The sequence below is a fragment of the Mustela putorius genome, unplaced genomic scaffold, assembly GCF_011764305.1.
Source record: "Mustela putorius furo isolate JIRA1106 unplaced genomic scaffold, ASM1176430v1.1 tig00003853_pilon_pilon_pilon, whole genome shotgun sequence".
Taxonomy (NCBI): Eukaryota; Metazoa; Chordata; class Mammalia; order Carnivora; family Mustelidae; genus Mustela; species Mustela putorius.
This window is the reverse complement of record NW_025422005.1, coordinates 48,116,752-48,142,550: the sequence shown is the minus strand read 5'-3', so window position 1 is coordinate 48,142,550 and position 25,799 is coordinate 48,116,752. Positions and strand designations below refer to the sequence as shown.

At 35.4% G+C, this 25,799-nt stretch overlaps 1 protein-coding gene and 1 non-coding gene across 4 annotated transcripts in view; both read right to left on the bottom strand.

Moving 5' to 3' along the window:
* The window catches only part of HOOK1 (hook microtubule tethering protein 1), a 70,438-nt gene that overhangs the window by 29,710 nt on the left and 14,929 nt on the right, over window positions 1–25,799 (bottom strand). For all 3 annotated transcript variants that reach the window (XM_004751650.3, XM_013055640.2, XM_004751649.3), the window contains 5 exons: window positions 24,493–24,625; window positions 17,875–17,942; window positions 16,465–16,527; window positions 14,560–14,643; window positions 4,834–5,000 (listed from right to left, as the gene is read on the bottom strand). In XM_004751650.3, coding sequence (XP_004751707.1) covers window positions 4,834–5,000; window positions 14,560–14,643; window positions 16,465–16,527; window positions 17,875–17,942; window positions 24,493–24,625 — 515 coding nt within the window. The remainder of the gene's footprint in view (window positions 1–4,833; window positions 5,001–14,559; window positions 14,644–16,464; window positions 16,528–17,874; window positions 17,943–24,492; window positions 24,626–25,799) is intronic.
* LOC123387459 lies at window positions 15,661–15,788 on the bottom strand. Its single transcript, XR_006601911.1, has one exon. It is a non-coding gene; the product is annotated as a U6atac minor spliceosomal RNA (small nuclear RNA).

Here is a 25,799-nt window from a genome sequence, read left to right as displayed (position 1 = left end):
AAAATTGATGAAACCCTAGTAAGAATGACCAAGAAAAATGAGAAAAAACACAAATTACCGATATCAGGAATGAAAAAGTGAATATCAATATAGCTCCACAGTCATTAAAAGGACGATAAGAGAATATTATGAACAACTATATGCCAATAAATTCAACAACTTAAATGAAATAAACATATGCCTTGAAAAGCACAACTTATCAAACTGACATAAATGGAACAGAAAACCTGAGAAGCCCTATGACTACTAACAAAACTGTATTTGTCATTAAAAGCCCTTTCACAAAACTATAGGTCGATTGCTTTATTGATAGATTCTACCAAATATTTAAGGAAGAAATATTATTATTCTTACATAAACTCTTTCAGAAAATAGAGGAGGAGAGAACACTTCCCAATTATTCTATGAGACTAGAAGAACTCTGACAATAAAACCTGAAAAAGATATTACAAGAGAAAAAAAGTTATAGACCAATATCTATATGAAGATAATCAAAAAATTTTTCAACATATCAGCAAACCAAATCCAGTCATATATATGCAAAATAAGTATGACCAAACTGATCTAACCATGAAATATAAGATTGTTCAACATTCAAAAAATTAAACGATCATAATAAAAGAATGAAAAAGAAAAACTACACTGTCATTTCAAGATGTAGAAAAATCATGTCAAAAATCATACCAATTAATGATAAAAACTCTCAGCAGCCAGATATAAAGGGGAACTCCTCCAAAATGATAAAAAGCACATTAGAAAACTCTACAGTGAGTATTATACTTGATGGTACTTAACTGAGTGTTTTCCCCCTAAGACCTGGAAAAACAAATTAAGGAAATTTGTTTTCCTAAATTAAGGAAAAACAAATAGAGAGCAGAAATTATAAAAGGAAGATGTAAAGCTCTGTTAATAGATGAGATGACTGAGGATGCCTTAGATTTTCTATACAAACAAATTACTAGAATCAATAAGTGAACTAAGAAACTTTATAAGACATAAAAGTTTCAAAATAAAAGATCAATTTCAATATATAAAAAAATCACTTGTACATACTTGCAGCCACTTTTCAGAATAACTTAAATTGTATATGTAATAGCATCTACTATGGAATAAATTTAATAAAACACATACAAGACTTCTCCACTGGAAACAACACAACACTGCCGAGACAAATTAAAGATTTAAATAAATGAAGATACCATATTCATAGAAATTCTCAATATATTTATCAATTTTATACAACCTAAATCATAATCACAAAAGGTTTTTTAAATAGAAACTGACTAGCTCTCAATTTTAAATGAAAATACAAAAGACAGAATAGCCAAAACAAATTTTGAAAAGAAAGAACAAAGTTGGAATACTTATACTACCTGATTTTAAGCTTATTCTAGAGCTAAAGTAATCAAGACCATACCACATAGGTATAAAGACAAACAGATAAAGGAAAAAGAATTAAAAAGTCCAAAAAATGACCCAAATTTTATGGTTATATCATTTTTCACAAAGGTACAAAGCAATGTGGAGTAAAACTAAAATTCTTTTGAATGATGATACTGTAACAACTAAATACCCATATGGAAAATAAAAATAAAGTTTGACTGTACACTATTTTTATAAAAAAAAAAATCAATTCAAGATGGACCATAGACTTACATGTAAAAGACAACATGTAAAAGACAACACTGTGAAGGTTCTAGAAGAGAACAGTAGAGAGTATCTTCATGGCACAGAAGTAGACAAAGATTTCTTGGGCAGGATACAAAAACACTAATATTAAAAATATCGATAAAATAGACTTCATCTAAGAACTTCTACTCATTGAAAGTCACCATTTAAAAAATGCAAAGGCAAGCCACAGAATGAGTGGGAAAAAAAATATTACTACACACATATTTGACAAAGGACTTGCATCCAGATTTTTAAAAATTCCTACAACTAATTGATATTGACAAATAACCCAATTTAAAAACAGGTCAACAGTATGAAGAGACAACTCACCAAGTAAGATATATATATATATATAAAATCTTTAAATATATATATATTTAAAGATTTTATTTATTTATTTGACAGACAGAGATCACAAGTAGGCAAAGAGACAGGAGAGAGAGAGGAGGAAGCAGGCTCCCCGCTGAGCAGAGAGCCCAATGGGGCTTGATCCCAAGACCCTGGGATCATGACCCGAGCTGAAGGCAGAGGCTTTAACCCACTGAGTCATCAGGCACCCCATAAGATACATTTCTAGTAAGATGTATTTCTAGTAAGATATATATATATATATTATATATATAGCAAGATATATTTCTAGTAAGATATATATTTCTAGATATATTTTTAGTAAGCACAGGAACAGGGGCTTATCACATCACTGGTTATCAGGAAAATGCCAATTAAAGCCCTAAGGAGATACTCTTACTGAACTATTTAGTTAAAAAGATAAGAATTATGCTATGCAGGCAGAACAAGAGCAGACTCTGCTCATGGAAGGATAAAATGTTATGACCACAGTGGAAAATGGTTAGGCAGTGTCTTTTAAATTAAACATAGAACTATTATATAACTCTGCAATACCACTATATATTTACTAATGAGAAATAAAAAATGTCTACAAAATTCTTATATTACCATGTTCAGTCTAGTTTTACTTAAAACCTGGAAACCCAAATGCCCATCATCTAAAGGAAAATGGATAACTAAAAGTGTGTATGGGGCGCCTGGGTGGCTCAGTGGGTTAAGCCTCTGCCTTTGGCTCAGGTCATGGTATCAGGGCCCTGGGATAGAGCCCCGCATGGGGCTCTCTGCTCAGCAGAGAGCCTGCTTCCCCCACCCCACCCGCCTGCCTCTCTGCCTACTTGTAATCTCTCTGTCAGATAAATAAATAAAATCTTTAAAAAAAATAAATTTTTAAAAAAGTGTGTATAACGTGGAATAATTCCAAATATTTGAATACAACTCAGGCATAAAAAATAATGAATTACAGATACATTCAAAACATAGATGAAGGCTCACAAACATGCTGAGCAACGGAAGCCCGTCACCAAGGAGTTCATACTGCATGATTCAGTTAATGTTAACATTCTAGACCAGAGAAAACTCATCTATGGTAAAAAATAATCACAAGAATACTTAGCCTCTGGGAGGTGGGTGTCAACTGAGAAAAAGCATAAAGGAACTTTCATCTCAAATACATAAATCTTACCTTGCAAAAGAACTGTAAACATATTGAAGTCTTATTAATAGTTTGCTTAAGACAAAGATAAGGTTAGCTATTCTTAAATTACTTTCTATGTGCTTTGGAATTGAGTATATGAGTACATATATTGAGGAAAATGGGAGCCAGGTTTCCCATCACTGGAGAAGGAGTTTCCAGTATGGAAATGGAGAAGATCAGAATGAACCATGAAAACACAGAACTGAAATGAAGGATATCAAAATGAGATCACTGCTCACTGTTCACAGTGAGAGACATAAAAACCAATGCAGACATGTGTCCATATAAGCATATGAACACAAGCCGGTGTAAATGTGAACATAGGCAAGCATACTTCTTAGCTCTGTACGCTAAAGGGGCCTCCAAGCAATGACAGAAAAACTCATGTGGAGCACTGGATCTTTGTTTCTAAATAACACTGTCCATAAAAGGAATTAGAGATCCTTAAAGAAACGGCTGACTGCAGGGTAGGGAAAGGAAGAGACGAGTCTAGAATATTTTGTTGCACCCGAAAGTAAGAAAGTGCTCGAAGGACTGTAACCGGTGAAAGGCCACAGGGGCCAACTCAAAGGGCTCCCAGTGGTCAAATCTGGGACAATTTCACAATTAAATTAATGATGATACTACGGATTTATAGATCATGAAGAATCCATTAATAAATGCAGTGCATGATCCTGGATTGGATTCTGAACCAGGAAAAAAAAAAGTCATAAAAGACAATGAGACAACTAATGGAATTTGAATATGATCTGTGGATTAAATAATAATATTGTATCAATGACAGATTCCCTAATTTTAATCACTATACTATGGTTTAGAAGGGAGTTCTTTTTGTTTTAGGAAATACATGCTAAAGCATATAGGGATAAAGGTGCATGGCTCCAACTTACTCTCAAGTGGTTCAGAAAAAAATACGCAAATCCCTAAGAATATGCAGTGTGATAGCGAATGGGGAAAAAATGCAAAACACTTGTGGAATCTGAATAAAAGGAATAAAGGAGTTCTTTGCACCATTGTTGCAACTGTTTTTGTGTTTAAGTTTGATATTACAATAAAAGAAGGAAAAAAAAGTCATAGAGTGCAATTAGAGTGCCTATTTTCAAGGCCTTATAGCTCCAGGCTCAGCAGCAAGCACACAAGAGACAATGTTTATTAAAGGCAAGATGTGTAACACCTTTTTTTTTTTTTTTCCAAAGAAGAAACATAAAAGTTCAAAGAGCATTTTTTTAGCTTAAGATTTCCGTTTTTTCCATTTATTATCAGGTTCCCTTTCATCCAGAAGAAACACCCCATTCTCTCCAGGCCTCAGCAGTCACTCCCTTTAACTCCTATTGCATTTGCACATGGCCTTCATTTGGCCCTTATTACATAAAGTTATTTTGAATTGTTTTTTGATTTTATAGACATATCCCACTTGCCTACCTAGCTTGCAAGCCCTGTAAAGGCAGGAACCACCTGTACCATTCGGTATTTTCAGAGCTGGATTAGTGTCCTAAGCATGCTATAAAGCTCCAGGATGCTACAGCATACTGTAAAATGCTTAATAAGTAGTTGTTGATAAGATTTTACACCTCTAGTTTAACAGAACTCTGTGGAAGGATTTTTATTAAAAATGCTACCTGAAGTTTTCTTCCTGTAATTGTTCTAGCTGTAACTGTGCATGAAAATACTTTTTTGCAACCATTGTATTTGGATCATCAAAAGAGCCATCCAACTGGTCAAGTTTTTCATTCATCATCTCATTTTCAGAAACTAATGAATTCTTTTCATCTTGAAGTGCAGTCACCTAAAAAATAAATAAACAAACAGAAGAATCAATACCAAAAATCCTTGGAGTCCGAGTTCACATTATAATTGTGACTAAACCATTAAATTAGTTTGGTCAATCAGACTAGATAATTTTTAAGGATCCTTCCAAATCTGGAATTCTGGGTATAAGAGGTTTGAGTCAAACAAAAAAGAATCAAAATAATTGATTTTTATTACTTTATTAATATATTTATTAATTTATTATTAACTAATACAGAGAAAACAGAGTTCATTCATATAAGGAAAATATTTTCAAATTATGTGCTTGCCTAGTTTTGGGAAGAATATCATTCTAAGTCTCTAAAATTATGTACTGATAAACTTCAAAAAATTAATTTGTTCCCATTTTAGTTATAAGTTTGTTATTAGGATGTTGATACCTTCTAAGCCAAAATACACATGTTTATGCACAAAGTTAGTTTAGGTTCATAGTAGAAAATTATCAGTTACATACCATGCCTTCAGGGACAAGCACATTATTTCATTAATGAATCAATAACAAAAAGCTGAATTAAATCCATTTGCATATTAAGACTATTTGCTTACATTTTAAAATGGATAAAAATATGTAATTTTAGAACCACATCAATATCAGTACCTGATACGCTGTTATTTTACTTACATTTTTATGCAACTCCTTTTTCTTTTCCATTTAAAAATGTCTTTAAAAATTTATTGGTAGACTATAACCCTTTAGAAGACCAATTTATATATGATTTAATTACGATCTGTTTGAAAAAAATGAAACTTTGACCTCTTATGACTTTCAACATATTACTATATAGTCTTGTGGTTATTCTCTTTTCAATAGGTATAATTAAATCAACCCAGTTATGTGAATGAGACTATATATTGACACAGACAACTGGTAATAGAAAATTAAAGTCAAATGATACCTTTTTAAAAAAAAATTTTAATTTTCAGAGTCCATAGTCTCTCATGGTTCACCTCCCCTTCCAATTTCCCCCAACTCCCTTCTCCTCTCTAACTCCCCATGTCCTCCATGCTATTTATTATGCTCCACAAATAAGTGAAACCATATGATAATTGACTCTCTCTGCTTGACTTATTTCACTCAGCATAATCTCTTCCAGTCCCGTCCATGTTGCTACAAAAGTTGGATATTCGTCCTTTCTGATGGAGGCATAATACTCCATAGTGTATATGGACCACATCTTCCTTATCCATTTGTCCATTGAAGGGCATCTTGGTTCTTTCCACAGTTTGGTGACCGTGGCCATTGCTGCTATAAACAATGGGGTACAGATGGCCCTTCTTTTTACAATATCTGTTTCTTTGGGGTAAATACCCAGGAGTGCAATTGCAGGGTCATAGGGAAGTTCTCTGAAAAACAATCTGAGGAGTCTGAAGTGGTGGGGGGTGGGAGGTTGGGATACCAGATGGTAGGTATTATAGAGGGCATGGATTACATGGAGCACTGAGTGTGGTGAAAAAAAATGAAAACTGTTATGCTGAAAATCAAAAATAAGTAAATAATTTAATTTTATGCTTTTTTCAGTGTTTCAAAATTCATTGTTTATGCACCACACCCAGTGCTCCGTGCAATACATGCCCACCATACTACCCAGCACCAGGCTCACCTAATCCCCACCCCTCCCCTCCAAAACCGTCATTTTGTATCTCAGAGTCCACAGTCCCTCATGGTTTGTCTCCCTGTCCGATTTCCCCCAACTCACTTCTCCTCTCCATCTCCCAGTGTCTTCCGTGTTGGTCCTTAGCTCCACAAGTAAGTGAAACCATATGATAATTAACTCTCTCTGCCTGACTTATTTCACTCAGTATAATCTCTTCCAGTCCCATCCATGTTAATACAAAAGTTGGGTATTCACTCTTTCTGATGGAGGCATAATACTTCATTGTATATACAGACCACATCTTCTTTATCCATTTGTCCACTGAAGGGCCTCTTGGCTCTTTCCACAGTTTGGCAACTTTGGCCATTGCTGCTATGAACATTGTAGTACAGATGGCCCTTCCGTTTACTACATCTGTATCTTTGGGGTAAATATCCAGCAGTGCAATTGCAGGGTCAAAGGGTAGCTCAATTTTTAATTTCCTTTTTTTTCCTTTTTTTTTTTAAATTTATTTTCAGCATAACAGTATTCATTATTTTTGCACCACACCCAGTGTTCCATGCAATCCTGAATAGGGAAGTTCTATTTTTAATTTCTTAAGGAATCTCCAAAATGTTTTCCAAAAGTAGCTGCACCAACTTGCATTCCCACCAACAGTGTAAGAGGGTTCCCCTTTCTCCACGTCCCCTCCAACACATGTTGTTTACTGTCTTGTTAATTTTGGCCATTCTAATTAGTGTAAAGTGGTATCTCAATGTGGTTTTGATTTGAATTTCCCTGATAGCTAATGATGATGGACATTTTTTCATGTGTCTGTTAGCCATTTGGATGTCTCCTACAGAGAGTGTCTGTTCATGTCTTCTGCCCATTTTTTGATGTGATTATCTCTTTTGTGTGTGTTGAGTTTGAAGAGCTTTTTATAGATCTTGGATATCAGCCCTTTGTAGTGTCATTTGCAAATATCTTCTTCCATTTCATGGGTTGCCTCTCTGTTTTGTTGACTGTTTCCTTTGCTGTGCAGAAGCTTTTGATCTTGATGAAGTCCTAAAAGTTCATTTTTGTTTTTGTTTCCTTTGTCTTTGGAGACAGGTCTTGAAAGAAGTTGCTGTGGCCGATATCAAAGAGATTACCGCCTATGTTCTCCTCTAGAACTTTGATGGATTCCTGTCTCACATTGAGGCCTTTCATCCATTTAGAGTTTATCTTCGTGTATGGTTTACGAGAATGGTTCAGTTTCATTCTTCTACACATAGCTGTCCAATTTTCCCAGCACCATTTATTTTATTTCTTTTTAAAGATTTTATTTATTTATTTGACAGAGAGAAATCACAAGTAGATGGAGAGGCAGGCAGAGAGAGAGAGAGGGAAGCAGGCTCCCTGCTGAGCAGAGAGCCCGACGCGGGACGCGATCCCAGGACCCTGAGATCATGACCTGAGCCGAAGGCAGCGACTTAACCCACTGAGCCACCCAAGCGCCCCCCAGCACCATTTATTGAAGAGACTTTTTTCCACTGTATATTTTTTCCTGCTTTATCAAAGATTATTTGATGATAGAATTGAGAGTCCATATCTGGGCTCTCTACTCTGTTCCACTGTTCAATGTGTGTTTTTATGTCAGTACCATGCTGTCTTGATGATCACAGCTTTGTAGTAAAGCTTGAAATCAGGCAACATAATGCCCCCAGTTTTGTTTTTCTTTTTCAACATTTCCTTAGCTATCTGGGGTCTCTTCTGGTTCCGTACAAATTTTAGGATTGTTTGTTCCAGCACTTTGAAAAATGCCGGTGCAATTTTGATCAGGATGGCCCTGAAAGTATAGATTGCTCTAGGCAGTATAGACATTTTATTTTAACAATGTTTATTCTTCTGATCCATGAACATGGAATGCTCTTCCATCTCTTTGTGTCTTTTTCAATTTCTTTCATGAGTGTTTTGTAGTTCCTTGAGTACAGATCCTTTACCTCTTCGGTTAGCTTGATTCCCAGGTATCTTATAGTTCTTGGTGCTATAGTAAATGGAATCAATTCTCTAATTTCCCTAATCTATATTTTCATTGCTAGTGTATGAGAAAACAACTGGTTTCTGTACATCGATTTTGTATCCTGCCACATTACTGAATTGCTGTATGAGTTCTAGTAGATTGGGAGTGGGGGGTTTTGGGTTTTCCATATAAAGTATCATGTCATCTGCAAAGAGAGAGTTTGAATTCTTCTTTGCCAATTTGAATATCTTTTCTCTCTTTTTGTTGTATGATTACTGTTGCTAGGACTTCTAGTACTATGTTGAATAAGAGTGGTGAGAGTGGGCATCCTTGTCGTATTCCTGATCTCAAACGGAAGGCTGCCAGCTTTTCCCCATTGAGGAGGATATTCGTTGTGGGTTTTTTCATAGATAGATTTTATGAAGTTGAGGAATGTTCCCTCTATCCCTATACTTCGAAGCGTTTGAATCAGGAACGGATGCTATAGCTTGTCAATGCTTTTTCTGCATCTATTGAGAGGACCATGTGGCTCTTCTCTCTTCTTTTACTGATTTGTTCTATCACATTGATTGATTTGCAAATATTGAACCACCCTTGCATCCCAGGGATAAATCCCACCTGGTCATGCTGGATAATCTTTTCAATGTACTGTTAGATCCTATTAGCTAGGATCTTGTTGAGAATCTTGGCATCCACATTCATCAGGGATATTAGTCTGAAATTCTCCTTTTTGGTGGGGTCTTTGCCTGGTTTGGGGATCAGAAGAAGCTGGCTACTTAGAAAGTGTCTGGAAGCTTTTCTTCTGTTTCTATTTTTTGAAACAGCTTCAGGAGAATAGGTACTATTTCTTCTTTGAATGTTTGGTAGAATTCCCCAGGGAATCTGTCAGGTCCTGGGTTCTTGTTTTTTGGAAGGTTTCAGATCACTGCTTTAATTTCGTTACTAGATTCAGGTTGTTAATTTCTTCCTGATTCAGTCTGGAAAGTATATAAGTTTATGCATCCATTTTTTCTAGGTTGCTTAACTTACTGGCATATAACTGTTGATAATAATTTCTGATGACTGTCTCTACTTCCTTGGCTTGGTCGTGATCTCTCCCCTTTCATTCACAATTTTATTAACTTGGGTCTTCTCTCTTTTCTTTTTGGATTAGTTTTTCTTTTGGATTCAGTGGTTTATTGAGCTCATTGTCAAAGAATCAGCTTCTAGTTTCGTTGATGTGTTCTACTGTATCACTAGTTTCTATCTCCTTGATCTCTGCTCTAATCTTGATTATTTCCCTTCTTGTGCATGGGGTTGGCTTAATCTGTTGTTGGTTTTCCAGTTCTTTAAGGTGTAAAGAGAGCTTGTGCACTCTGGATTTTGTTATGTTTTTGAGGGAGGCTTGGATGGCTATGTATTTCCCCCTTAGGACTGCCTTTGCCGTATCCCATAGGTTTTGGACTAATGTGACTTCATTCTCGTTGGTTTCCATGAATTGTTTAAGTTCTTCTTTGATTTCCTGGTTGATGCAAATATTCTTAAGCAGGGTGGTCTTGAGGCACCTGGGTGGCTCAGTGGGTTAAGCCTCTGCCTTCGGCTCAGGTCAGGATCTCAGGGTCCTGGGATCGAGCCCCACATCGGGCTCTCTGCTCAGTGGGGAGTCTGCTTCCCCCTCTCTGCCTGCCTCTCTGCCTACTTGTGATCTCTCTCTCTCTCTCTGTCAAATAATAAAATTTTAAAAAAGAAGAAGAAGAAGGAGGAGGAGGAGGAGGAGGTGGTCTTTAGCTTCCAAGTGTTTGAATTCCTTCCAAATTTTTTCTTGTGGTTGAGTTCCAGTTTCAAAGCATTGTGGTTTTAGTATATGCAGGGAATAATCTCAGTCTTTTGGTATTAGTTGAGCCCTGATTTGTGACCCAGTATGTGGTCTTCTGGAGAAAGTTCAATGTGAGCTTGAGAAAAATGAGTATCCTGTCTTTAAATACAGTATAGGCAGATTACAGACACTGTCCTCCAAATGAGCAACACAAAGGCTTGGAAAATTGTTTCCAGACAGACTGCAGGAGAAAGAAGCTTCTCTTCCTAAATTTAAGGCATTCATCCATCCTTGCCATGCAAGCAGTTTAGTGACTATTACTTAACATGTACAATCCTAAATGACTGAGATACACAAAAGAATGAAGAGTTTGAACCCTCCATATCTTTATGGTAGAAATGTAAATAATTATGCAACAGAAAATATTCAAGGTGCTTTGATGGGAGCATACCATAACGTGGGGGTGGGACACAAAGAGAAGAGTAGCTCATTCTAGCTGGAGGTAAGACACTGTCACAAAAAGATCAACTAAAGAAAAACAATACCGTCCGTCTTCCAAAATGGGTCAGAACCCTCTAAAGAAGGCAGAGAAACAAGGGCAAATTTAGTTTTCAACAGCTGGTGCATAGTTAACCTGGTTCCTATCCATGTTTTACAATGCGTGTTCGGAGCTACCTTTAACCACAGACTGAAGGAAGGGGTAGTAAACATGCAAATTCCTTGTGCCACACCGTCCTGTCTATGCCTTAGAATGTCCAGTGGGGGGTTCTAGACATCTCCTTTAAGAAGCTCCCATGGTTATACTTTCTTTAGGTTCATAGTGTACCCATCTTTATCCCTCCCTGTTTTTTTTTTTTTTTCCATTTCTTTGTTTCTCTCCTTTTTTGCCATCTCTCACCCTCTCTCTCTTTCTGAGTTATTCAAGAGACAGAAACATTCAAAAAGTTTTTTTAAAAAGTCTCATTTTCTTATATCACCCAGATTTAACTTAATTCTTACATTCCATCTACATAGTTAAGAAGAATGAAATACAAAATTCTATAGCTACAGCTCCCCTTTATCACATTAGAGTCAAACCACTGCCTTGGACAGAACTTATCTTGTACCATGGTGGGCAGGAATATGTCTTCTCTAACTCATCATGAGCAGGAATGACCGGCCACTGCTCCCGCAATAAGTGAAGGATTGCTTCCTATCTCTGCCAGGTGGTAGGAAAAAAGGCTGGGAAAGGCAGAATAAAAGCCACCGGCAAACACATCAGAACTTGCCTGAAGGCCCCATAATAATCCTGACTACAACAGAACCAGATGGCCAAATCAGAGTTTCTCAAAACTTCACATCAAAATGTCACATGGAGATTTCGCTCTCTTTTTTTAAAGTACACATTATGGGGCCTGCCTCCTCATTTCTTGGATCAGAATTTCACTTGTCCCAATACTTAAAACTGTAATTTGCACAGAACCAACACAGTTCTGTCTTTAAAAGGATTCAATCTTTACCAGATCTTTCACCACGGAAAATCTCCACTTTTGCATTCTTTATTTCGGTTAAAACGTGTGCTACTGAACTGCGTCAACAAGTAGTTTCTTCAAAAAGGGCTCGTGAGGGGCGCCTGGGTGGCTCCGTGGGTTAGGCTGCTGCCTTCGGCTCACGTCATGATCTCAGGGTCTTGGGATCGAGTCCCACATCAGGCTCTCTGCTCAGCAGGGAGCCTGCTTCCTCCTCTCTCTCTGCCTGCCTCTCTGCCTACTTGTGATCTCTGTCAAATAAATAAAATCTTTAAAAAAAAAAAAAAAGGGCTCGTGAGTCTGCATCTGAACTCTGTCCGAGTGCACGGCTGCTTCCCTGCCTAGGCACTCTGCAGATACCATGCTTCCATATTCTGGGATTCAAGTCGTAGGGGAGCCTGATTTTTTCTTTGTGGACAGTGTGCCTTATTATCCTGAGTGACTGGGTACTTGTTTCCCTTTATTCTTGAAGTTCAATATCTTACCTAGGATAAAGCCTGGTGTTCAACATTATTCACTGATTTGTTTCTACAGATCTACAACTTCTTTTTAAACCTCACTTTGTTGTTCTACCACTTAGTCTATTTTACTGATGTGTTCCTATGAAATTGTTACACAACAGGAAGCAAAGTTTATTTTCTAAGCTTGGCTAAAGTCTTTTACATGCTCTTTAACCTGAAATGTTTGCACCAATGCCATACTTTTATTGTTTTCATCTAAATCATGCTTCACTGGCAGTTAAGACCGCCTATATTTTCAGTGTAGTTGAAGACTTCCTGGACACCCTTTCTACTGTACCAAAGTTCCAGTATATCTTCCCTTCTAAGTTATCATTGGGACTGTTTTCCCTCCACACCATTCTACAGCCTTGTGAATGGTTAGGAAAGGAGGCGAGTGAGCTGGGGCAATAGGCAGTGCTTTTTTTGTAATACCTGGGCTATGATCTCATGTCGGAGGTTTAAATACCTTCTACCAGGGTGTGAAAAGTGTATCTCATTCCCAAGAAGGCGTTTCTTTAGGCCTCAGACCATTCCCCCAATGCAGTATGTAGCTCTAAAGCCTTTGTTTTTATCAGGAGTCAGTCTGGGTGGCCCAGTCAGTTAAGCATCTGTCTTAGGTTCAGGTCATGATCCTGGGGTCCTGGGATCGAGCCCCACATCAGGGTCCCTGCTCAGCAGAGAGCATGCTTCTCCCTCTCCCTTGCCTGCCACTCTCCCTGCTTGTGATCTCTTTTCTGTGTCAATAAATAAAATCTTAAAAAAAAAAAATTTTTTTTTTAAAAAGGGAGTCCGGTCCCCTAAGCTCTTAGTCACTCCTCCTCAGTCCAGTGAAAGAAAACTGGAAGAAACAAAGGGTGGCTTCCCTCCTGACTGGGTAGACTGCAGTGAGAAGTATCAAGATTTCTGTGGACCCCCCACTCCCACATGGGCTAGGAATAAAGGTGGTGAGATCGAGCCCCATGTTGCTCTGTGAGGAGTCTGAGATTCTCTCCTCCTCCCTCTGCCCCTTCCCCTACTCATGCTTTCTCTCTCAAAAATAAATAAATAAAATCTTCAACATTAGCTTTGTTCAAACACAGGACTGTTTTTTTTTTTTAAGTTAAGGTTGAAAAGACCAGGATTCCAGTGCTGTCACTGCCTTAAATAGCTGAGTCATTTAGACCCGCACCTCTTCTCTTCTCCTTATTTGCAAGCCCTTAAGGATTAGAAATATTACTCAGCCCTATCATTATAGATATTTATCTCATCAAGCAAGGATAATACTACTACAACCCTTGTTCCTTGTCTTCATACTTTGCAGAGAGTAAATTATTTATGTAACTCAGTATTTGAACAAAAACATGCAATTTACATACAGCATATTATGATGGTACAGCTACCCTTTTGCATAATTTTTCAAGACTTACTGTATAACTTTTGCATATGCATTTTCATTTAACAATAACAATACATGTAAACACACATAGCACTTACATGTGTCAGGTCCTGCTCTAAGTGCTTGACATATATTAACTCATTTAATCCTCATAATCACTCTGGAGATATATACTATCATCATATTATTTCTCAAAAGAGAAAACTAAACTATAAAGAAATTAAGTAATTTGCCCGAGAGGACACAATCAGCTAGTAGCATAGCCTGGTCTAAGTGGGCTGGTTTGACAATCTACCCCACTACTAACTACTGTCTCTCATAGTAAGTTTATTTTGCCAACACATATGTGCATATGAACTCAAGAATTATATACACATGTTCAGATACATGCATGTTAGCAAAACTTAGCTGGTACTCCCATTTATGGAGGGGGGAGAGTCCAAGCACTTTTAAATACTTCCATAAATGACCTCCCTTATATATTCACATTCTCTGCAGTTGGTATGTTAATTTCTTTTTTTTACGAAAGAATCTAAAGGCTCATCTAAATACCTGAAATCTACAATTAAAACGATTCTCTCAAAGGAGTAAAGTTAGCAATTTTTAACTCTTAGAGAAAAATAATTATGAAATTCATACTTGAATATTCAAACCTGTAACAAATACTTTAAATTTGCCCTCCATGAAATGAAACCCAACCTCCAAAACACATTACCAGTGAATTATTTACAATACAACCTTTGTAAAGAGGACCTTTTTCTCAGACTGGTTCTTTTCCGCACCTGCATATCTAGTTCTTGGCATCTTTGCCTCAGTTCTTCTTTTTCTGCTAGTGCTTCTTGAAGTTCTTCCAATGCCCTTTTAAGCTGAAACACAAAATGTCCTGATTCTTAATAAGACGTGTTTTGACACAAATTGGAAAATAGACTATATTAAACATGGTTATATACACTATATTAAACATGGTTGTGAAAATGTATTAGCAAGTCTCCATTTGAAACTTTCTAGGGTTACCAAGCCAATTATACAATATAGGAAAAGGACTGAGCACAGTGTCTCTGGCACATAGGGACACTCAATAAATAACTGACTACTCAGGGTCGGCAGGAAGATTTTAAGGTAGTTGCCTTATGCAAATAGACAGCTGTGTGAAATAGCTGTTTGGGTAACGGGAGAAGGTGTTGATTAGTACAGAACAATGATGAAGGGCTAACTGTGGATGGAAATCATGCATTTATATTCAAACAAATGGCTGTGCTTTTCTCAACAGTGCTCAACTGTATGGATGTAGCAGTAAAGAAGGTATTCATTATAGTTTTGATTTGCATCTCCCTGATGATCAGTGATGTTGAACATCTTCTCATGTGTCTGCTGGGCATCTGCATGTCTTCTTTGGAAAAATATCTATTCATGTCTTATGCTCATTTTTTAATTGGATTATTTGTTCTTTGAATTTTATAAGTTAACTATAGAGAACAAGCTGATGGTTACCAGAAGGGTAAAGGGCTGGGGGATGGGTGAAACAGGCCATGGGGAGTAAGGAGGGCACTTGTCATGATGAGCAACGGGTAGTGTATCAAACTGCTGAATCACTATACTGTACACCTGAGACCAATATTACATAGTATGTTAACTAACTGGACTTTACATAAAAACTTTTTAAAAATTCACCTATTAACAAGTAAGTCTCAATGTTGTTTTTCTGTCAATAATATTCACACAGTCTCATTAATGTTTAAGGCCACAGTCCCACAGAAATAAAATTTTATGTAAATCTTAATGAAAAAAAATTTTTCAATGTGCCTTTTTTAAAAACTGAAATATCATTAACATACAGTATCATATTAGTTTCAAGTATACAACATAATGACTCAATAACAACAATGAAACGATGCTCAGATGCCATGAAATAGGTGGCAAAGCCTGAACTATGTTCGGTGCTATCAGGCCCAAGGGCCTCTTCCAACCCTTGTCAAAGGAAGTGCTAACCTCCTCCCCTTTCACAGAACACTCCTTATGAAATCTTTAAACCACAGCATATTAGAGGATATTGTTTAATTTCATCACAAAAAATTTAGAAAAACACAGTATGTTTAAATTCAAGTAAAAATTTCATAGAAAAAGTTTTGAAGTATTTCATGAGAGAGAAGTGATACTCATGAAAAACAGATGTTCAAAAATATAACAGAAATAGCACTAGATGCATTTCCCTGTCATTATACCTTTCCCCTACAACCCAGGTTGGGTTACATTTCAGAGTAGAGTGCCTTCTGCCCAGGTGAAACAGGCACGCCATAGAACCAGGGAAAAGAGAGCTGTTTCTTCAACAAGGCAAAAATATATTAACTTATTAGATAAATTAGAAATCAGCAGAATTTTTCCATTGTCTACTATTAACAGTGTAACCATCTAGAATGAGCCACATATGTATTACAAGTTTCAGAAGAAAAGTTAAATGTCACTCAGTTCTTTGAACATGAGCATAAAAAATTCTGGAGACCAACACTACTTGCAGTCATGAAGGAATGCATAATAATATTCAGCTGAGATATTACAGAATAAACAACCTAAATTTCATGGAGAAAAATATTCTTGTAAATGTTCTCCAATGAAACCCTTATGATACTAATTGGCCAAGCAACTGTATGACTGTTTTCAACATTTTCCCCAGTTACTGAGATACTCACCTGTTGCTCTAATTCTCCAACAGCATCATTTGTAGGAGAGCTCAATATTTCTTTACTCATCAACTAGGAAATTAAAATAGTAAACTTAAGTACAATAAAGAGATGTTATGAAGTAAAAATAGGCTTACTTGAAAGGAGAGTAAGATGTTTTACAGTTAGTTTTCCTTTGTCATAATTTGATGAACCTTACAATATTATTCAAATAAAAATTTTATTAGAGGCTTAAGCTAAATAACACAATGTTCAACCATTACATCAGTGAGAACATCAGAAGTAAAGTGTACTTGAAATACAGAAATATATTTAAAATACCTATATACTGAAAAATTACAATCTAAGTTCTAAAAGATGAACTACTAAATAAAATTGATAAATAATAATAATAAAGATTCTTCCATAAAATAACACTTTTAAAATACTGCCTTTAAATTAGTGATATGGTAAAATTCCTAATCTGAGAAGTCATTTTTAAAGTAGGAATTACAGGGCATCTGGGTGGCTCAGTGGGTTAAAGCCTCTGCTTTTGGCTCAGGTCATGGTCCCAGGGTGCTGGGATGGAGCCCCACATCAGTCTCTCTGCTCAGCAGGGAGCCTGCTTTCCCCACCCTCTCTGCCTGCCTGTGATCTCTGTCTGTCAAATAAATAAATAAAATCTTTAAAAAAAATAAAGTAGGAATTACAATTATATGAGAAAAATGGAGCCTATAAAAAATAACATTTTTGCACCTGAAAGGCAAATTTATGGCTGTGATGCTTTAAATTCAAGCCAACAATGCAAACTCAGAGCACACAAACTTAACTTCCTCTGAGAGATCTCCCTCCAAACCATGCCCCTGCCAAACTATGCTTGCCCTCCCTAATCCCTAGGTTTCTTCTGCATTCCACATCACTCACTCTGTTAAGAATTAACATGTTCCATGTGAATTCTGAATCCTTCTGGATGACTTTATACAACTGGACTGCCTTGAACCCAGGCTACCTGGCTTCCAGACATATCACCCACCAGTATTTGCTCCCAGTACTAACGTTCTGAAAATGAACACAAGATATATTTACACACATGCTTTACCATTTTGAGAAAAACTGTTCTCATTGGCAGGGAAAAAAGAAGAAATAAAAATTCTGTTCTGGTTAGAGGTTGTTTATCCTGCTTAGGTGAAGTTATCTAAGGGAACCTGACATTATAATCTTTTAAAATACAGAAGAACTAAAATTGTGCTTGAAGTCTTTTTAAGATATTCTGGGTAAAGAAAAGAAGGGAAGACACACTAGCTTAAGATAAGTAAACCTGCTGCAAAGGGCAAGTTTGTACAAATAAAGAAAAACATACATCCATAAGATTTTATGTGAAAAATTTTGTGCCATTTGGTTAAGGATTTTCATATATATGTAAACAAAATAAAAACTTACCTCTTGAATAGCAGTCATGACCACATGTTGAACAGATTCTTCCAATGTCATTATATTTTGAATATGTTCTGTGATTCAAAAACAAACAAACAAATCTGATAAAAATCTACCGTTTACCCATGGAACTTTAGTCATTCAATTAACAGCATAAAAGTTCATTTATTATACACACTTCTTTATGCAAGTATTTTTCCACAAGAAATAGGTCCATTAAAATCAGATAATCAGAACTAAAAATATTCATATTTTTAAACATTTTATTTTTCATAAAGAAGAAACCTCTAATTTTCTTATAAGAGAAAGAGAAAAAATTATAATCTTAAAACAATTATGACAATTTCCTCCCTGTTGTTATATATTCACTATTACAGGATGAATCCATACATATTAAGTGAATTCCTAAATCTTCGGCCTAGAAAGTTACATTTTATCACCTACTTAGTTCATTTCAGGAAGGCTTTTAAAGAAGGGACTTATATAACCTCCTTAAACGCATGCTCAATATTCATCAAGCCTCATCTATGCCTTACCACACACGGGCAGTAAGATGATTCTGTCCCAATAAGAGATGAGAAACCATTTCTTATTTGAACCATATTCAAAAATATGAAAAAAGTTTCATATTTTTGCATATTTCATATATTTGCATAATCCACTACAATTACGTTCTCTAGCTAAAACAATTTCCAAAAAATTCCCAATTTAAAAAAAAAAAGCTTACTATTTTCAAATGCTTTTATTGTTTTAATAATTCTTCTGGAAAACTTCTGAAAGTTCTTGTCTTTCTTTTATTTGTAAAGCCAAGAACCGGACAAAGATTCTGATAGATTCTGGTATGCACCTGATCACTAAGTAGGGAGTGGTTGGGAAAGGGGAAGAATTAAGTAGAGAAAGGACAGAGATGCAATTGTTTCCTTTAACTGGATTTTCTGGAAAATGGAGTGTTTCAAGCCTGCTAAAACCTTCAAAAAAATTATTTTTTCCCCCACCAAGATAAACCGGGTACTACTAGCCAAACAAATTCATTCTTTCAAAACTGAGATTGCTGCTATACCTTGGAATCATTTTGAACTCAATTTTCCCTACAATGTATAAAGGTGTGTTAAAAGAACACACATACAAGGAGACTAAACAATAGCTATTCAACTATCAATGGATTAACAAAGAAATCAGAGGAAATAAAAAAAAAAAAATACATGGACACACAATAGTAACCAAAACACTACAGTCCAAAATCTTTGGAATACAGCGAAAGCAGTTGTAAGACGGAAGTTTATAGTGAACCAGGCACATCTCAAGAAACAAGTCTCAAGCAACGTAACCATATACCTAAAGAAACTAGGAAAGGAAGAGTAAACAAAAGCCAAAGATAGTTGAAGAAAGGAAATAATAAAGATTAGAGTGAAAAAAAAATGACACTAAAAACCATAGAAATAATCAATGAAACCATAAGATGATTTAAAAACATAAAACTGAGAAGCCTTTAACCAGTTTCATCAAGAAAAACAGAGTCAACTCAAATAAATAAAATCAGAAATGGGCCGCCTGGGGGCACCTGGGTGGCTCAGTGGATTAAGCCACTGCCTTCGGCTCAGGTCATGATCTCAGGGTCCTGGGATCGAGTCCCGCATCGGGCTCTCTGCTCAGCAGGGAGCCTGTTTCCTCCTCTCTCTCTCTGCCTGCCTCTCTGCCTACTTGTGATCTCTCTCTGTCAAATAAATAAATAAAATCTTAAAAAAAAAAAAAAAAGAAATGGGCCGCCTGGGTGGCTCAGTTGGTTAAGCAACTGCCTTCAGCTCAGGTCATGATCCCAGAGTCACAGGATCGAGTCCCACATCGGGCTCCCAGCTCCATGGGGAGTCTGCTTCTCCCTCTGACCTTCTCCTCTCTCATTCTCTCTCTCTCTTTCTAATAAATAAATAAAAATCTTTTAAAAATTTAAAAAAATCAGAAATGAAGGAGGAGAAACAGTAACTGACAACCACAGAAATACAAAGAATTACAAGAGAATATTTTGAAAAACTATATGCTAATATATTAGACAACTTGTAAGAAATGAATGGATAAATTCCTAGAAACATACAATTTTTCAAAATGTAATCAGGAAGAAATAAAAAAATTTAAACAGACCTATTCTAAGTACTGAAACTGAATCAGTAATTTAAAAAAAAAAATAACTCCCAATAAACAAACATCCAAAACCAGCTGGCTTCACAGGTAAATTCTACCAAACATTTAAAGAGTAGTTAATACCTATTCTTATCAAACTATTCCAAAAAAATAGGAGGAAAACTTCCAAATTCATTCTATGAGGCCAGCATGACCTTGATATCAAAACCAGACAGACACACTACAAAAAAAGAAAATTAGAGGTCAATATCTCCGATGATCATAGATGCAAAAATTCTCAACAAAATATTAGCAAACCACAGCAATGGCCACGATCACCAAACCGTGGAAAGAACCAAGATGCCCTTCAACGGACAAATGGATAAGGAAGATGTGGTCCATATACACTATGGAGTATTATGCCTCCATTAGAAAGGATGAATACCCAACTTTTGTAGCAACAGAACTGGAAGAGATTATGCTGAGTGAAATAAGTCAAGCAGAGAGAGTCAATTATCATATGGTTTCACTTATTTGGGGAGCATAACAAATAACATGGAGGACACGGGGAGATGGAGAAAAGAAGGGCGTTGAGGGAAATTGGAAGGGGAGGTGAACCGTGAGAGACTATGGACTCTGAAAAACAACCTGAGGGTTTTAAAGGGGTGGGAGGTGGGAGGTCGGGGTACCAGGTGGTGGGTATTGGAGAGGGCACGGATTGCATGGGGCACTGGGTGTGGTGCAAAAACAATGAATACTGTTATGCTGAAAAGAAGTTAAAAAAAAAAAAGAATATGCAAAAAAAAAAAATTAGCAAACCACATTCAGTAACACATAAAAAGGAACATTCACCATGATTAAGTGAGCTTTATTCTAGGCACCCAAAGGTGGTTCAGTATTCACAAATCAATGTGATACATCATATCAACAAGAGCAAGGATAAAAACCATGTGATCATCTCAATAGATGTAGAAAATCATTTGACAAAGTATAATATTCACTCATGATAAAAACCCTCAACAAAGTAGGTTTAGAGAGAACGTATCACAACATAATAAAGGACATATCTAAAAATCCCACAGGTAACATCATGCTTAATGGTAAAACAATGAAAGTTTTTCCTCACGATCAATATCAAGATAAGGATTTCCATTCTCACTACTTTTATTTGACATAGTACTGGAAGTCCTCACTGCAACAAGCAGACAAGAAAGGAAATAAAAAGCACCTAAAGTGGTAAAGAAGAAGTTAAACTGTTACTATTTGCAGATGACATGCTACTATATATAGAAAACACTAATGATTCTACCAAAAACCTATCAGAATAAATAAATTCAGTAAAGTTGCAGGATACAAAATTAATATATAGAAATCTGTTTTGTTTCTATATACTAATAATGAAGTAGCAGGAACAGATATTAAGAAAATCCCACTTACAACTACACCAAAATAAAATACCTAGGAAAAAATTTAACCAAGGAAGTGAAAGATTTATATTCTGAAATCTTTAAAAAATTGATGAAAGAAATTGAAGATGACACAAACCAATAGAAAGATATACCATACCATACTCACAGACCTAAAGAATACTGTTAAAATGACCATAATACCCAAAGCCATGTACAGATTCATTGCAATCCCTATCAAAATACCAACAGCATTTTTCACACAAACAAAAAACCCTAAAACTCTATGGAGTCACTAGAAACCTTGAATATCCAAAGAAATCTTGAGAAAAAACAAGGCTGGAGGTATCAGAATCCCAGATTTCAAGACATACTACAAAGATGTTGTAATCAAAATAGTCTGGTACTGGCTTAACAACAGACACATAGATCAATGGAAAAGGATACAGAGCCTAGAAATAAATCCACACCTATATGGCCAATTAATCTATGACAAAGGAGGCAAGAATATACAATGGAGTAAAGACAGTTTCTTCAATAAGTGATGCTGGGAAAACTAGACAGCTACATGTGAAATAATTAAAGTGGACCCCTTTCTTACACCATACACAAAAATAAACTCAAAACGGATTAAAGACCTAAAACCATAAAATTCCTAACAGAACACATAGGCTGTAATCTCTTGGACTTAGCAACATATTTATGGATATGTCTCCTCAACCAACGGAAAGATAAGCAAAAACTAACTACTGGGACTGTACAAAAACAAAAGCATTTCCATAGCAAAGGAAACCAACAACAAAACGAAAAGGCAACCTACTAAACAGGAGAAGATATTTTTAAATGATGTATCCAATAAGGTGTTAATATACAAAATATGCAAAAAACCACTACAACTCAACACCCAAAGTACAAACATTCTCATTAAAGAATGAGCAGAGGGCCTGAACACTCTTCCAGAAAATAAATACAAATGGCCATCAGATACATGAAAAGATGATTAACAACACTAGTCATCACAGAAATGTAAATCAAAACCACAATGACATACTACCTCACAACAGTCAGAATGGCTAAAATAAAAAACACAAGAAACAAGTGTTGGTTGGGATGTGGAGAAAAAGGAGCACTCGTGTACTACTGATAGGAATATAAATTGGTGCAATTACTGTGGAGGACAGTATGGAGGTTTCTCAAAAACAAAGAGAAATCCCATATGATCCAGTAATTCCACTGTTGGGCATTTACCCAAAGAAAACCAAAACACTAAATCAAAAAGATATATGCACCCCTATGTTTACTGCAGCATTATTTATAATAGCCAAGATATGAAAGCAATCCAAATGTCTTGTCAATAGATGAATGAATAGAGAAGATGTAGTACACACATACACACACACACACAGACACACACAGTGGAGTATTACTCAGTCATAAAAGAAGAATGAGATCTGGCATTTTCAATCACATGGATGGATCCAAAATGTTTAATGGTAAGTGAGGTAAGTCAAATAAAGACAAATACCAAATGATTTCACTTACATGTGAAATCTAAAATAAAACAAAATAGAACAGAACAGAACAAAACAAACGAACTCCTAAACACAGAGCTAGCTGGTGGTTGTCAGAGAAGGGGTGAGTGAGAGGATGGGTTAAACAGATAGAAGGGATTAAAAGGTACAAATTCCCACTCATAAAATAAATGAGTCACAGTGATAAAAAGTAGAGTGTAGGGAATATATTAAATAATATTGCAATAACATTGTATGGTGATAGATGGTAACTAAACTTATCTTGGTGAGCTCTGAGTAATGTACAGAATTGTCAAAATCAATTTACTATGTACCTGAAACTAACGAATGTCAATTATACATCAATAAAAATAAAAAATAAAATTAAAATAAAACTAAGCAAAAATGTTATAAATAACCAGTAACTGAAATAGAAATGAAGCATTAATTAAATAAAAAATAAGAAGGATAAGAACAGAAAAATTCTAGATTTATAAATTAATTGCTATTTGTCAAGATGTAATTAAACATTTATGGATGTTTACCATGAGCAAATTCTTCTTATTTTGTGGGGAAAAACCCAATATATAGATCTTTGACACTATCTCTAAGTGAAAAATAAACGCCTAACGAAAAACACCTGCCCTAGGAAAAAAAATAGCTGGCTGATGATAGAGATGGACTAATACCAAAGTTTTCTGATACTCAGTCTTTGTTCTTTTTTATCAATAAGAAATTAATTTCATACATTTTCTTTTTCTCTGTCCTAAATTTGTTCTTACTGAATTTAACTGGTCTCATATTCTTACTTCATTAGTTAGATAAGACTGAATTTGTCTTCTAAGGTCCTGGTTTAAAGTACTATACAAACTTAAGTACCCAACATATTCTTATAAAGGTGATGTACTAAGACCAGGTTCGGACGAATCACATAAAAAACATCAGCATCAAAAATCTTACCACCCAGCCTGATGTACGCCCTGAGAGAAGTAAATCTTGGTCTGTTCAGTTCATCACTTCACTACATCCAACCAAAAATGATCTTTTGTACTCATTAGGATATTGATCACACCATTTGTATCTACCAGTATAATATACCGATTCCATTTATGTCATCAGACCGCTTAACTGGAGGATACACTAGACAGGCATTCTTCTGAAAAGAGCAGAGTATCACTTGAAGAAGCCTGGATTATAATTTAGTATCTGCATATTTATTTACAAAAATCTGAATCAACCTAAGCTTCTTAACATGTGAAACAGAAAAATGTATCAGATAAATAAGTAAAATTTTTACTGAATGTTCACTAAGTCCTAAGCACTGAATATGCAAATTAAATTAATTAAACTAAAACACATTTAATTTGGTCACTGATTATAAATCTCAGAATCCAGATACTAATAGAATACTCAAGATTTGTAGCTTTTTAATGACAGAACTGGGCTAGGCTTAAGATCTCCTGGTTACATTTCCAGGTACTCTGTGACAAGATACAATAGTAAATTGTTGTACTATGTTCTATAACAATGTAGGTTGTTTCTAGAAAGCAAACTTCCCCAAATAAACTTTGAATTAATTGAAATTCACTTACCTTGCTTCTTTTCACAATTGACTGCACAACCTAAAATAAGCTGGAGCAATCTCCCAAGCTCCACAGAATCCGAACATTCAGTTATTTGGTTTAAATCAGGGATAAGTTCTTCAGAAATCTGCTGCCCCAAAAACTGCAGTATTGAGACAATAAATTAGATAACTCATTTCTGTAGATTACAAAGAATTTATTATCTTTAACTATTACAAGGAAAACAAATTAAAAATAGGATTATGAAATGGCTCAGATAAATTAACAAATTGATAAATCCATAATTATTGACTAAAACCAGTTGGCAAAGCTCAAGCAGCATCCCAGAATTTTGAGTAACCAACCGACAGCAACTAAAATGATTTTACATCCAATATCCTTTGATCCCACCATCAGAGGGATTAAGAAAGCCCTAGACTGATCTTTTATGACAAAACTTAGGCCTTTCCAAAAATAAACAGATTTATGTTAAGCTGAAAGATAAGCATATTTTGGTGCATGACTGATTAATAGAAAAACACAATATAAACCATCACACTTGCAAATGAACAGCAAAAACAGCAAATCTAACTGGATTAATCTTTCCTAGCTTTATCTTTCCTTTTTTTTTTTTTTTTAGCTCATTAAGAAGTTTTCTTGGCATTAAAATAGCTCTAAAATGAGTTTGAGGCATTAATAGGTTGAAAAATTTCAGTCTTAAAATTGCTGGAAAAAATTACAAGTATAAATATGTGACAATTTTAAAAAACAGAAACCAGGTCTTTTGATGGCAAAAGCAAACCAAAAGTTTTCAAACATAAGCAATAAGCTTTCTTATATCAAATAATCATACTGGGGAACTTGTTATGATACTGAATAAGAAAAAAAAACCTACTTGAATAGTACTATCTGAAGTGACACTAATACAACTTTCATTTTGCCTTTTTCCTAATTTACTTGTACAAAAGCATAATTTCACAGTATACTTTTGCTGCTGTTTGCATTGAGAAGAAATGTCAAAATAATACTTTCCATAGGAAAAACTTCAATTTAATTATAAAGTCTACTTTATAGCATTGCATAAAATCAAATCATTTAGAAATGAAGGTAATTCTCTTGGAGAAAATAACAAATATCAAAAGTATTAATATAGAAGCAACATTATTTTACAAATCAATAAATTATGTTTAAGCCTGTTCATGTTCACAAAATTTGAGTGTTCTGAGAATAGCAAAAAAAACAATACTCTAATTATGAATTACGTTTTAGTAAGATGTTATAAACAAAAACCCAGGTTATTTTTTCTGGTGTCGATATAAATATCATATAGAATTCTG